This window comes from Lates calcarifer, linkage group LG8 (genome assembly GCF_001640805.2).
Source record: "Lates calcarifer isolate ASB-BC8 linkage group LG8, TLL_Latcal_v3, whole genome shotgun sequence".
NCBI classification, from domain to species: domain Eukaryota; kingdom Metazoa; phylum Chordata; class Actinopteri; family Centropomidae; genus Lates; species Lates calcarifer.
Genome location: NC_066840.1, coordinates 14,307,963 through 14,322,182, shown reverse-complemented (window position 1 = coordinate 14,322,182; position 14,220 = coordinate 14,307,963). Strand labels below are relative to the sequence as shown.

Sequence of the window (14,220 nt, the reverse complement as noted above, 5' to 3'; positions counted from 1 at the left end):
CTGAATCGAATCGTGAGGTGCCCAGAGATTCTCACCTCTAATCAAACATAATGTGGTCTAGGTGGGACTCTGCCGATAATACCTCTCTCTCTTGACCTACTTTTAGTGCAGTCTCATACTGTCTGACTGTATCACACCCACATGGCAACAGCACTGCGACTGCACGGCTACAAACTGGCAGCGGCTACAGAGACGGAGATAAATTAATTTCACACACCTACGCACTAAAAATAAAAACACACACACATACAGAGGCTGTACCTGCTGGGTCTGGGTAAGGAGGGTAAGGAAGGCAGGGCAGGTAAGCCGCCGGTGGAGACAGAGTAATGAACCAGCAGCAGCACCGACAGAGACACCAGCACGGCAGAGTTGATGACCACCGCTCCCCCTACGAAGCCAAAAACAAACAGCAGCATACACCCGGGGCTCATGGCCCCCCCAGATCATGGCCCAGTGCCTCGCCGGGGACCAGGAGGTTTTGGGGGGTGGTGGTGGGGGGGGCGCGAACAAGTAAAGCAGATTTTCTGTGCACTGGATTCACTCTGCTGTTTTTGGCTGGACCACAACCACAACATCTACAGCCGAGGTCATTCTCGCCGTATCCCTCCAGCCGGGAGTCAGGACTTTACGCTGCAGCTCGGACAGTGAACGCAGCAGTAATCCTGGTGGCCTCAGCAGCAGTGGGTCGGTGATGACTCCTCTCCTCCTCCAGCAGGTGGTTCGGTTCTGTTTTTCCTCCCTCCTCCGCTCCTCTTCCTCTCCTCTGCCGAGATGCGACACGGCTGCCGCTGTGCAGTCTAGAACACTCTGACGCTCCCCCCCTCGGTCGCTGCGATAGCACCCACCACCCCTCCCTCGCCGCCTCTCTCTACATCTCCCTCTCTCTTTTGGATGCTGAGGCAAGCTCGTTCCATATGCCTCTTCTCAGGCTGCAGCCCATTGGCTGCCGACCGGGGAGACTGATCAATCACAAATGTGTGTGTGTGTGTGAGAGGGAGGGAGGTTGGCAATGTGTCTGCATTAACTGGAGGGAAATACAGGGAGCTGCCTGAACACACAGACATTAAAGTGCTGCAAAGTTCACACTGTTTTCAAACAGCATGGAGATCATGTGTGTAAAAGTGTGGTTAAATACACATGTAGCTGGAACATCCAACAACTCACACCAGATGCTAACATCAGCAAGCTATCACGCTGATGTTTAGCAGGTTTACTGTGTTAGCATGCTAATATCAGCTAACAAAGTGCAGATGAGGCTGATTTCTAAGTTTTATTTACTTATTCTCTGATCAGATATTTCCAACCCAAAGAAAAGATCTCATTGGCTTTTTGTGGAAGAAACCAGGGTGATGCTAACTTCCAGGCTAGCCTAGAAAAATACATCATTCCTGCTGCACTCTATCCATAATAAACTTTACAAACACTAACTAGGGGGAATTACAGAACAGTCTTGACCACATATTTAATATAAAACAAAAACTGTAAACCTGAAGACAAAGGTCTGCTGACCTCCTCTCTCTCTGCTGTGTGCTGCTCAGTCATAATCTGCTCCGCAAATGAGCAATGAACCACAAATCTCATCATCATCCCGTCAGAGCAGATTACAGCCAGACTACCATCCTGATTAACACCACATCCACAGCATCTCTCATCTGTCCTGCAGCTTTCCAGCTTCACTCCATCCTGCATGAGATCTCCTCATTTTAAACAGTCATCTGTTTTTGTATCTAACTGATGCTGCCTGCCTCCTGCTCCTTTTTCATTCCTCACTGAGTTTCTCTGCTGATACAGGTTCTCTGACCGGTTCCTTTCTCTTGCCTGGAGGGAGGATATTTGTGTGTGGGAGTAAAGCTCAGAGATTACTTCAGGAAACTTCACAGTCTTCCGAAAGAATTCAAGATGTGCTTAATGCCATGGGAGGTCACAGTAAATACTGAAATAAACTGTGTTTTTTTTAATTTTGTGTACATATTTCCTGTATTTTCTGTTTGTATCTTATTAAAGAGACTAAAAGATAAATATGGATGGACATTAAAACTTTGTTATAAACTTCTCTGTTTATAACATTAACCAAGGTTAGAGTTAATCTAACTAATATTCACAAGATTAAAGCTTAGAGAACGAACATTTAATATCACAAACTGAAAACAGAACAATCCAGTCTATGTCAACAGAAATGGGAGAAATCAACGGGCAGAAGACGAGTGGAATAACATAAGAAAACCAGGCTAAGACTCAATCAATTTATGTTCCTGAAGTTACCATTTCCTTTTCATTTTTCCATACAGGCAAGAGATTTACTAAAGAAACAATAAAAACATCTGGGATAGTTGATTTCTCTTTTGTCAGACAGACACACCTCATGGCTCAGGATGAATATCTCTTTAAAAAACTCTTAAATGGCTCCAAACTTTCCAACAAAGAATGACCAGACTGCAATCTGTCATTGAAACAAACCGTGGAGAAACATAAATCAGTGGAGCTCCTGTCAAAACTGTGTCGCCAAAGTGTCTAGATGTTTAATGAAAGAAAGTTTTTCCTAATGAGCATGACTGATCACTGCAGTTAATCCATGTGAATGTCAAGAGATCTGTGATGTAGGCGTTAGTGTTTCAGTTTAACTGTTTAGAGACCTGATAAATTATGTTTGGGTGAACAACCTGTGATTATGTTGGAAGTGAGAATAAGCAAACACAGCAGGACGTGTTGAAGCTCGGTGTGGTTTTCTCACCGTGTTCTGGTCGACGTGTTTGTGTTTGTATCCGTGGGTTCGGCTGGTGTGGCTGCATGCTGGTGTTTGGCCCGCTCTAGGTGCTCCATGTAGCTGTGGATCATCTGGAAAACAGCAGCGACACGTTACAGTCGCAGTCAGATTCACCATGAACGACACAGACGTACCAACAGCGTGTCACTGACAGCTTTCATCCGACTCTCAGCTTCTGTGTTCAGTGTTATTCAGACGAGCGGGCGGCTGCTGGAGCCTGAGAGGTTTGTTTGGACACAGAGGCATCTGTTCCTGATGCATAATGGACGACAGGCTGAGGCCGATCAAAGGCTCAGCAGAGACAAAATTCATGTTCAGATACTTCATGTTTTAATCATCAGGCTGAAAAGAAAATCAGTTGAGAAGACGACGTGCGCAGCGTTCAGAAAAAGCATGTTTCCTTCACCTTTTATGTAATGAATAACTAATTCGGAGCATTAAGTGGAAACAGTCCCAGCTAACAGGTGATTACCTGTGTTCAGGTAAGTTCCACATGTTTATTAATAAAATGATTCACTAACATTTCCCTTTGCTCCTCTGTTTGGCTGTTAACCATCAGGACTTTTCTATAACTGCAGTTTGTGTTTTTATTTCTAAATCACAGAAAACTGAAAAACTATGAACTAAAATAAAATTAATATTGGTTTCATGTGTAAGCATGAAACATTCTTTTCCACCTGCTTACCTCAGTGTGTCTCTGATGAAGAGCATTATACTCCTTTTTGAGCTCTGCTTCTCTCTCCTCGAATCTGCTGACTGGATCAGAAAGAAAACAATTACTCAAAGTTCACAGGATTACGCTCATATTTACTGACATGTTTATCCAGTTGAACCATATGAATGTGATTTAACTAATTCATTAACAAAACATTTTTATAATTTACTTGCTGTAATTACGTCTCAGAGCCAGCAGAGGGCCACAGTGCATCAACAAACCGTCCTGAGTATCACTGAACTACACCTGCACCTGGAACTAATTCACTGAATCAATGAGTCGACTTTAAGTTCACAAACTTTTCACCTTTTAATTCAACAACAGAAGAAGTGACTTTGAAAACAACAATTCAGACATATCAGCTCTTCTTCTAGAAACAACATTAGATCCTTTGAAAATACCTGGTCCCCCTTTTTACAATAGCTTCAGAGCTTTTTCCCTTTTTTAAAATATATTTTTTCTCTTTTCTTGTAGCTGTTGTTACTGTTATTATTATTACCACTATCACTGTCATTCTTAACATGAATATTGTAGTTATTATCATTATATTCCATTGCCACAAGCACACACACAAATACACCAAATAAAAACATTGTACTGTTTTCTACGTCAAGTCAATTTCTATTTATACAGCAGCAAATCACAACAGACGTCATCTCGAGGCTCTGTACATACAGAGCAGGTCTAGACTGTGCTCTTTATATTCTAATATTTATAAAGAGAGACCCAACAATTCCCACAGCGACAGCGGCAAAGAAAAACTTCCTTTTAAGAGGCAGAAACCTCGAGCGAATAAGGGAAAGAGAACAGCAGGATCGTGGGAGCAGCAAGAGGAATGATATAACAGATCAGACTACATCTCTAGAGGCAGAAATACTCACAGTAAGCGAAGTCACCATGTCACTCTTTGTTTATCAGGTTATCTTACTAATAAAAGTGTCAAAAAAAAGTCAAGAGAAAGAACGGAAACGACTCGACAAATTTTAAATATTAGTAAAAATAAGAAAACTACAATTTAGTAAAGAAAGGAACAACAAAACAGAGTGGAGAAATCATCCAGCCAGTTTAACACAATTTACTGATTCTCTCAGGTGGCATTGGTTATTTGTCCCACAGTCTCGGTAAGAGAGCTATCCAAACACCGGCCATGAAGATGTCCTCACACAACAAAGGTGGACACGAAAACACTCTTTGCAATCCACAGTCTACTGACTCGATTTAGCTAATTTAAACTTCAGACTCGATGCTTTGCACTAGTCAGAAACAGCCCCTTTCCTTGCATACAGAATCTGAAATAATCTGAACACCTACGTGGAGAGAGAGGCAGCTGCATGGAGTGATGAAAACTGTGATTCAGTGTGGTTAAGAGAGGCCTGATAGAGGAACTGGTGGTGAAAGAGTGGAGCAGAAATAACACAGGTCAGATGTAGAGGTGTGTAGAGTCAAAGGAAGTGAAAAGCCTGAATATTAAAGAACAAAATAATATTATATTAGAGTTAAGTGCTGGTTCTGGAGGCTGCGTTACAACCTGAGTTATTTAAACCATAATCTGAGGTAAACATGTTATTGTTTGGGTGCAGCCAGACTGATTCATCACGCTGTCATCTGATGAGTATTTCTGTTCATGCAGGGCTGCAGCCAACTATCATTTTAATTATTAATCAATCTCCTGACTGTTTTTTTTTTAATTAATCTGTAAAATTCTTGTTTTATTTGACCAAAAACCCAAACCACAAGATTCACTTTAAACAGAAGCAACAAATCTTCACATTGAAGACACTAAAACCTGAGGAACTGTTGCCTTTTTTCACTATTTCTGCTTGATAAATAACTGAAACAAGTAATCGATTACCAGCTAATCGATTAATCAGCTAATCATTTCAACTCTAGTCCCTAATTTAAGTGGCTTTTCACTGCTCCCCGTCCCCCTGAACTGCCTCATTCGTACTGTTAGCCATCGAACGAAGACAAATGATATTAAAAACTAAAGAGAAAATAATGACACATAAACAGAAAGTTGACAGTGTGTTTGCTGGTGTTTATAGGGCTGGATTGTGTGTGTGTGTGTGCTTTCCACTGACATGATCAAACACCGCAACAGTGATCCAAATCGCTCTGCTGCCAATTCAGTCCACAAACATAATTACAGACAAATGAAACTCACAAACAGAAAGGGAAAAAAAGGAGGAAGTGTCACATCGAAAGAAAGAAAAAAGGTCGCAAACTTTCCCCTAGCATGACCGAGGCGTATGTTACAGCCCTGCGGTGGAACAAAAAAGCAGTCACACACTGTCAACAGTGCAGTCATGCACACATCATGAGGGTTTTCTTTTGATGGCCTGGAAAGACGACCACGCTCTGAAACTCAAGGAGGACTGCACTGTACTTTATATTTAAACTGTCTTTCCTGCTTCAGAAAAACAATTCTTTTGATATTATCCTTTAGGCATTAAGGCCAGCGAATGGAGACATTGTGAGTTATTTTTTGTATTGTTTAACAACTTGTTGTGATTCCTTAAGTGTTTTTAAAGTAGTTTCACATTAAAAATCAGTGTTTTTCCGGGAAAAACACAGGACGTCAGTAAGAGGCAGCGGGCTGTTAGCTGAGCTGCCGCTAACATTAGCTTGTTTTTCGGTTAGGATTCCTTCAGTGTCAATCGTACAGGAGGTTTTTATTGGGAGCTGGATTATTTACACATATCCCCCTCTCTCCAAAACAAACTGACAAAGTTATTAAAAACAGTAAAATGTTTTTCGGCAGATACAGGGCATCAGCAAGCGGGCTGTTAGCTGAGCTGCCGCTAATGCTAGCTTAGCTTGTTTTAGGTTTGAATTCCTTCAGTGTTCATCGTTCAGGAGGTTTTTTACTGGGAGCTAAATCATCCAAAGGTCTCCTCCTCTCTAAACAAACAGATCAAGTCATTAAAATCTGTAAAAACACTGAATAAAACAGTTTAATGTTAAAAGTCAATGTTTCTTTGTGTCTCTGCTGTTTGCTCAGTTTGTTTCTCTGATTACTGAAGACTCAGAAGTCCGATGACAAACATCCTTCGTCTGGTTTAAGATTATAGTTATGATGTTATAAAAAGTGGCGGTGACAGGACACAGGACTAACGGCACATGCATAATCTTGAAACACAGATGAATACTACTTTTAAAAAAGCTTTGTTTTGTAGCGAAAGATCACAAGCAGCTCAAAAATGATCCTGTTACTCCCTGAGCCTTTCTCAGCTTGGTCTATTCTCTTACAGCTCATTTAGCAGACTTGGCAGGCAAACACCCATAGTGTGTCACTAATGGCCTTTATTCAGCAGGGACATGGAGGTCCATCTGCCCTCAGGCACATCAGGCTAACAAACAGTCACAAGACCTGCAAGCTGTCGATGCTGCTCACAGGGTATCCACCCAGTCGATAACAGAGCCCTGTACAATAAAACCTGTGTGTTACAGACGTACAGTACAACGTGACGGACTTACTCTGATCTGCATAGTTTTTAGTTTTTAGCTCTAGCTGACGTGTGTGAGACTCCAGCATCACCAGCCGACACTGGAGGTCTTTCTTCTCGCCCTCCTGGGAGTCCTCGAAGGCGATGTACCTCTGCAGAGAAAGAAAGAAAAAGACTTTTACTATCAACAGTAGGAGGACTGTAAACCTGTGCACACGCTGTTTCCTGGGCAAGTTAGCAACAGCTGATATCAGAGTCAAGGTTGTTTTTTCAATCTTCACAGCCGCTGCCGTCGCTAACCTCATTCGTCCTCTCAGGGGATGTTGGTCAAAGAGCGATTGTGACTGTTTTTATAGAATAAAACTGGATGAACTAACACACACACACACAGAGGGAACAGTGGGTGCACTTTGAAAACAAACATGCACAGCAAATTATTATTATTAAGAATAATAATCATAATCTGTTACGTTGCTAACAGCAAGGTGTCTGTGTCTCCTGAACCGTCTCAAGCCGCTAACCCACCACTCTGAACCAAAGCTAATTCATTTAATGCTGGGTCAACCACTGCTCCTTGATGGCAATTTACACCCTGTTTGTGCATAGATTAGATTAGAAGAAACTTTACTGAGCTCTGACGGAGAAAGTGGGTCAAATAACAAGATAAAGTGAAGGGAAACTGGAGCACACTCAAAATACAGAATGAAAAGTTAAGATGTCGAGTGAATTTTCAGCTGCAGTAAAACATACAGATGTAAATAAGAAGTAAAACTGCTGACATTGAGCTTACATCTTTTTTAATTAGCAAAACGCTGTATTTAATGTGGATCTGTCACATCATAGCGTTTTATAGCTTCATAGCTTGTTTCTCTGATTACTTAAGATCCAGACGTCTAATGACAAAATTTCCTTCGTCTGGTTTAAGATTATAGTCATAACATTATAAAAAGTGGACGGGACTTGAAACAGTGAGAAAGTAGTCGGCTGAAAATGTTTTAGCGTCCAGCTGACACAACCCTGAACTGCAGGCCCAGTGCAATGTTAAAAGAAACATCAGTAAATGTGAATGGCTATAGAGAAGTACAATAATTAGTTAATCTATTGATAGCTGATCAGCTGAGTCAGGTGTCTCTGCACAGTCTTGTGATTTGGGACCTCCCTGTGGATAAGAGGCCGTGCGGTCAGGCCCTGGGCGAGGTGTGGATGTCATCTGCAAAGAGATGAGGATCACCTGAGCGCCCTGTTACAAGCCGCCTCTTCTTTACATACAAGCCACACTGAGACCGGAGGTGGCTAAAAAAGGTGTTTCTTCAGGATGCCTCTCTCTAAAAACTGAGCCCAACACAAACTAAAAACCAACACAATTCAGTCATTGATGAGTCGAGATGTTTTTCTCTCCCTCTGGGCTTGAACTATTTCAGTGTAGAGCACTTGATTTTCCATTAATCATCGTCTGAATGTGCTCTTTATCTAAAATAACAGAGGTGAATATTTTTTGCCTTATTGTGAAATTTAGTTTGTATAAATGGCTTCTATGTGCACTTTTCTCTCTCTCTCAAGACCCTAATAATCCTCCTTACCCCTGCTACAAAGGTGGTGGGGGGTAAGAGAGGTCCAGTGGGGTCTGGAAAACCCAGGGGGCATCTTAAGAGCTGAGGTTATTGGTCGTAAAGCAGCATTTCCCATGTAAATCTACTAAGAGCATTAACATAGCACTGGGCTAGACTACAGACGAGTGGACTCATGGGAAGGAGGGTGGCACCGTAATCTGTAAATAGCAGAATAAATCAAGTTACAGGCCTCGGTTTCTGATCATTTTCAAGTCAAGTCCTTCCAAGATCATTCAAGTCCTCCAACTCATACAACCATACTGGTCATTTGGTTTGTTCTTACACTTTAATACGATTAAGACGACCAACTGTTTCCTAAAGTCCCCTACCGGCATAAAAAGTACCAGGTTAGATTTGGGCGTAAAAAAAGTACCAGGTTAGATTTAGCGTGGAGTTTTGTCATTTATGCTACATGTACTTAATAGATGTCATAATTCCTACGGCCACTAGATGTCACTTAACAGGAAGATGTTACAGGTCGTAATCAGCTGCTGCACTAACAACATGTGTAGTTGTTCTTTAGAGAATAAAAGATACACTTCTTAACACCAGAGAAGACTGTATGGATGACGCACACCCTCCTACACTTTCGACACAGAAACAACTCCCAGCATCTTCCCTCCTCACCCTGCTGCTCATCATATGACCCAGGAAGGAGGCCTGTGCATATGACAGCGCTCCAGAGAATGAGTGTTCCAGCGTTTTTAGCGTGCACTCTTCCCCCTACGCTGCATGTATAAGGCTGCCTTTGTCCCTGAGCGCCAAACACACACTCTCACACACGCAAACACATGTGGCTGCAGCACAAGTGTGTGCACACCCACACAGACAGAGCTCCACTGTACTGGCACTCAATCGACTGAGAGTGAAATCAACTCTATTTAGTGTTTTTTGGCTGCCGGTTGGCTGCTGAGACATTTGAGGGTGTGTGAGGCCACCAGACATGATAAACTCACCAAAGAATGAAGGATGGATGACAGCATTAGAACGATCTGGTCATTTATGTCATTAAGCTCTGTGAGACTGTGCTTCAAATTACATGCTAACATGCTAATATACAATAACAATATCCTGACGTTTCGCTGGTATGATGTTTACATCTTACTTTAGCTTGTTGGCATGCTAACATTAGCTAATTAGCACAAAGTGTTTTCTAGATATGTAGTCATAGAGTGGTGCAGGGATGACGTGTTTTTGTAGGCTAGCCCGAAAAAAAAAAGCTAATGGGATTTTTTCATTGGATTATTGATTATTGCAGAAAATAAACTGTGACAACAACGAACATATGAGATGCTAACATGGTTTGTTCTGCAGGATAATCTTCACTGCTCTGATGTTTGAAGCCTCAATGCAACCTCCAGAAGTAAGAAGCTAATGTTAGGCTATAAACCAACTACACCACGGTCACATGACGTCAACGTCTCCACCACTGAGCTTCCAACTGGTCATTTCATTTAGCTCTGAGCTCTTCTACAAAAGCCTTTCTTCTTAGAAAGTTAGTGAGAGTTTGAAAGAGCGTGAGTAGAAACACAATGAGGCTGTAAAGGTGGACTGGTGAGTAGATGGGTTTTCATGTTAACGTCCCCGACAACCTCTGTAGTCTCATTTAGACACTCGTTAGCAACCGCCTTTTTTAAGACACGTAAAAGCTTCAAACATCAGGAGTGGGGGATTTACTGACCCATTTTATGTCCGAGAATAAAACCTGAAAATGTCTTGAGCTTGTGTATAAAACCACAGACCTTATTTCAGACATTTAACCAGAAACTTATTGACTTTGATACGTGGGAACAGGAAGTGCTAACATGCTAACTTACTTCCTGGTTTTAGGACTTATACAACAATCTATAAACAACATCTCTGACAACTGACAACTAAAACATGGACATGATGATGGAGGTACATGAAATGTTAAGGGGAAACATGAATGTAAGAAGCAAATGTCATAGCTATCAGCCTCATTTATACACAGGAAGAAAATGACTGCTGATGATCAATCAGCTGGCGTTCTGTGTGAGCGGGCCGTGGTCAGGTCTGTAGACGACTCTGACCGGACAAAAGAACTGAGGGAAACACTGTTTTTCCCTAAGAATTTCCTGCCTTGCCTTTTCCTCTCCTCTCCTGCTCAGACGAACCACTAAGAGGAGGTATTCCTCTGGGTTTGGAGCAGAGAAAAAGCAGGACTTGGCTCTCACAGTGTGTTTGTTTGGTGAGATTAATCTGCTTCTTTGCTTCTGGAGTGACTTGCAGCCCCAGAATGAGCAGCTTAACAAATGAGTCTGTGCCAGGCTGCTCATTTGACTCCTTTGAGTCGGCAGCTGCTTTGGTGTTGGAGGGGAAAAAACATCCCATTTAAAAACAGCATGAGTGTGTCAGTTTAACCATGTGAATCTGGTATAAACTTAGTCCCAGCTGTCAGAGGCTGAGGGATGATGAAATGTGGGAGGTGTGGAAAGGCTGTGTGTACAGTGGGGACAGACATTTGAGGAAAATTAACACTCAATTATCGATTAATAGATATTTTTTGTACTGAAAATGCAAATAAAGTGTTTTTCCTCAGTGAAATCTTTATTCCAAGAAGAAATGATAGTCCAACAACAATCCTCCTAAACAAAGCTTTTAAAGTTGAACTAACAGAAAGTAAAACAACAAAAATCTTCTTCCTCTTAGTGGTGGAGACGTTGACGTCATGTGACCGTGGTGTAGTTGGTTTATAGCCTAAAATTAGCTTTTTACTTCTGGAGGTTGGATTGAGGCTTCAAACATCAGAGCAGTGAAGATTATCCTGCAGAACAAACCATGTTAGCATCTCATATGTTCGTTGGTTCGTTTGGTCTTTTTGCGGAGGGAACCAGGGTGATGCTAACTTCCAGGCTAGCCTACAAAAACACATCATCCCTGCTCCACTCTATTAGCAACCAGCCGTGTTCACTTCCCTCTCTGTGGTACAGTCACGACTTAATATAGCCATAAACACCCTATCCTGAATTGTTATTGTTCATTCAAGTTCCTGCACTGACGTCCACAGAAGCTAACCTCTCCTATAGAGAGGATGCAGAGTCCAAGGACAACACCTACTTCTGCTACAACGCTGCTACTGACACCAACATGACAGATAACAGGCTGATGACAGAGGCGTTTAACACACAGCAGCAAGAGGGAGGAAGACTGATGAGCCTGTAACATACCGATGGAAAATCTCACGTGCACAGGTTTATCCAGGAGCTTTAGCGACATGTTACGACAGGACATAAATTATTAACGCGCTGCTTTGTGACCTGTTGCACTTGTCATTCAACATTTAACTGTCAAATGTCAACAGCCAGGGAAATACAGAGGATATGAGCACATATTCTACTGAGATATCCAAACTAGAACCAGAAAATAATCATGATTGTTCTCTTCAAACAATTATGTTGCTATAAAGGATTGATCTATAATATTTTAATCCTGTTTCCAGTCTAAACCATGTGGACCACAGCTAATTTTACAGGAATTACAGGTGCAGAGGCTGGAAAAATAATAAAACAGATTAAGTGCAAACCCCTGCTTTTGTCTTTAATACCTGGACATAAGAAGCAGGGAGGATTAAGAGACGGAGCGCTGTGTGTTTGAGCTTTAAAAGCACAAAAAAACTAATCCTGGATCTCAAATTCTGTTTGGTTTCATTAAGTTTTAAGATGCTGTTTCTATTTTCTGGAAACATTTTATATGTTGTGTGTTTTCTTTTAAAGTCGTGAGCTGAAAAGAACAAAACTGCAGGAGCGTGAGATAATACATGTAACAGTCAAACAGCAGTTTTCTTTTAACCTCGACAATAACTGTAACTAAATGATTACTGAGCAGAGACACAAATATTTAACAAACCGAGAGCCATTAAAACGTAATAAACTAATGAATACAAACTGTTAGTTGAGTTCCTGTGGATGTCTTTATCTGATTTTTTAAAACTCTGGTCTCTTCTAGTTCAACAATACGAACTGAAAACTTAATCTAAACCTACTGCACCAAAACAAATCACATGACATTCAGCTGGAGGTCAATGAAACAGCTGCACAACTGTGCAATATTTACAAACTACACAACTTGTCCTGACTTTAAATAACAAGTTTGTTAAACAGAAAAGTGAAAAGACCGTTCATCTTTCAGTTAATAAAGTTGAACTTTACCTGAAATTTCCATCTCACTCAATCACCTACGCTTCAACTTCTTTCATTAATTGGTTAATTGGAAATTTACCAGCAGCTGTTTTAATAACTGCATAATATCTGTGTTTTGTGTGAAACAAAAACAACAGTTTGAAAAAATAAACTGATGTGCCAATTAATCACACGAAAAATGAAAACATCTCCAGTGTGAAAAGACCTTTAAAGTGTTAATTGTGAGGTAAAAATGAGTTTTGTTCCATTAGTAACTTTATTTATTTTATTTTTACTTCATAAAGCTGAACCTGCAGGTGTGTCAGAGGTACAGGAAGACGTATCTTGTATCACAATAAAAGATTGTGGATGTTTACATCACAGTTTCTGTGTCCTTTACCACTGATATTTTTATTTTAATAAACAAAAATGCCTTTTAGCTAACGGCCTGTTAGAATCACATAATAACACACTGGAAATTATTCAGGTTTTTTTTAATAGTTTTTTTAAACTTCCCATTTTAGAGACGTTCTTTCTTTCTTTCTTTCTCTATTCAAACAATGAATCCAATAAATCACAGACATCACCTACACGTTTGGTTAAGAGGAAACTCATTAAATACTCACTCATAGATTAACAATAGGTTTTGACAGGGGGAGGGGAAACGCACATGAACACAGCTGTGAGTCTAATAATCTGAGAACACACAGCTACAACAAGCCTTCACGATTTATGAATGCACAGACAGGTGAGGCTGCAAGAAGCAGAGCAAAAATTAAATGACTGTAAGATGAGGAATTAAGGGCCCTTTTTACAGGGCATCTTGCAGGAGGACCAAACTAGGACTATCACTGACCCAAAACCAAGAAAAACACCCAGAAGTAAGTTTCATCTGAGACCTGCTCTGTTGTGCAGAAGCCACAACTACTGAAAATGTGTCACTGTCCAAAAATAGAGAGTACTGCAGAGATGAAGGGATGAAGAGCGTGTCATTAAGTGTATCACTGGGTTGTCATTTAGACATGACGCTGACTGTGATCACCAGGATTCACATCGGTGTTTATTGGGAGCGGCAGACAGCAACACACACACACACACACACACACACACACACACACACAGATCAGTGCTTGGTTTGCATGTATCTGAGGCTTGACTGAAAATCATTGTTGAGATATTACAAGTTAAACCACAGTGGTGCGAAGCGACCTTGATTCACTGCAACAAGTGGCATCCATGGAGACGTGAACTCTCCACTACAGTACAGCGTGTTCTGCAGCGCTGCTCATACTTATGATCACATTTTATCTGAAACTACTGAGTCTAACATAACAACTTAATATCAACTTATAGCTAGGGTCTACATGTTATTCTGTCAATTTCCTCCGGCAGAATGCCTGACAATGGGCCGTGGCAAGCGTCAACAACCAATTTTAAAAGTGTAATTCTTCTTTAAAAGGTGCTTTACGGGGGGTTGTAAGTATGCCGAATAAAAGAAGGGGTTACACATTTTAGAAAAAGTGTTAATTTAGGGGTAAAAAATGTT

The 14,220-nt window shown here is 41.1% G+C and overlaps 1 protein-coding gene across 1 annotated transcript in view; it reads right to left on the bottom strand.

The window, feature by feature from the left end:
- The window catches only part of spag9b (sperm associated antigen 9b), a 31,426-nt gene that overhangs the window by 16,262 nt on the left and 944 nt on the right, over positions 1–14,220 (bottom strand). The window contains exons 2-4 of the mRNA XM_051072423.1: positions 6,957–7,077; positions 3,450–3,520; positions 2,732–2,835 (exon numbers count right to left, since the gene is read on the bottom strand). Coding sequence (XP_050928380.1) covers positions 2,732–2,835; positions 3,450–3,520; positions 6,957–7,077 — 296 coding nt within the window. The remainder of the gene's footprint in view (positions 1–2,731; positions 2,836–3,449; positions 3,521–6,956; positions 7,078–14,220) is intronic.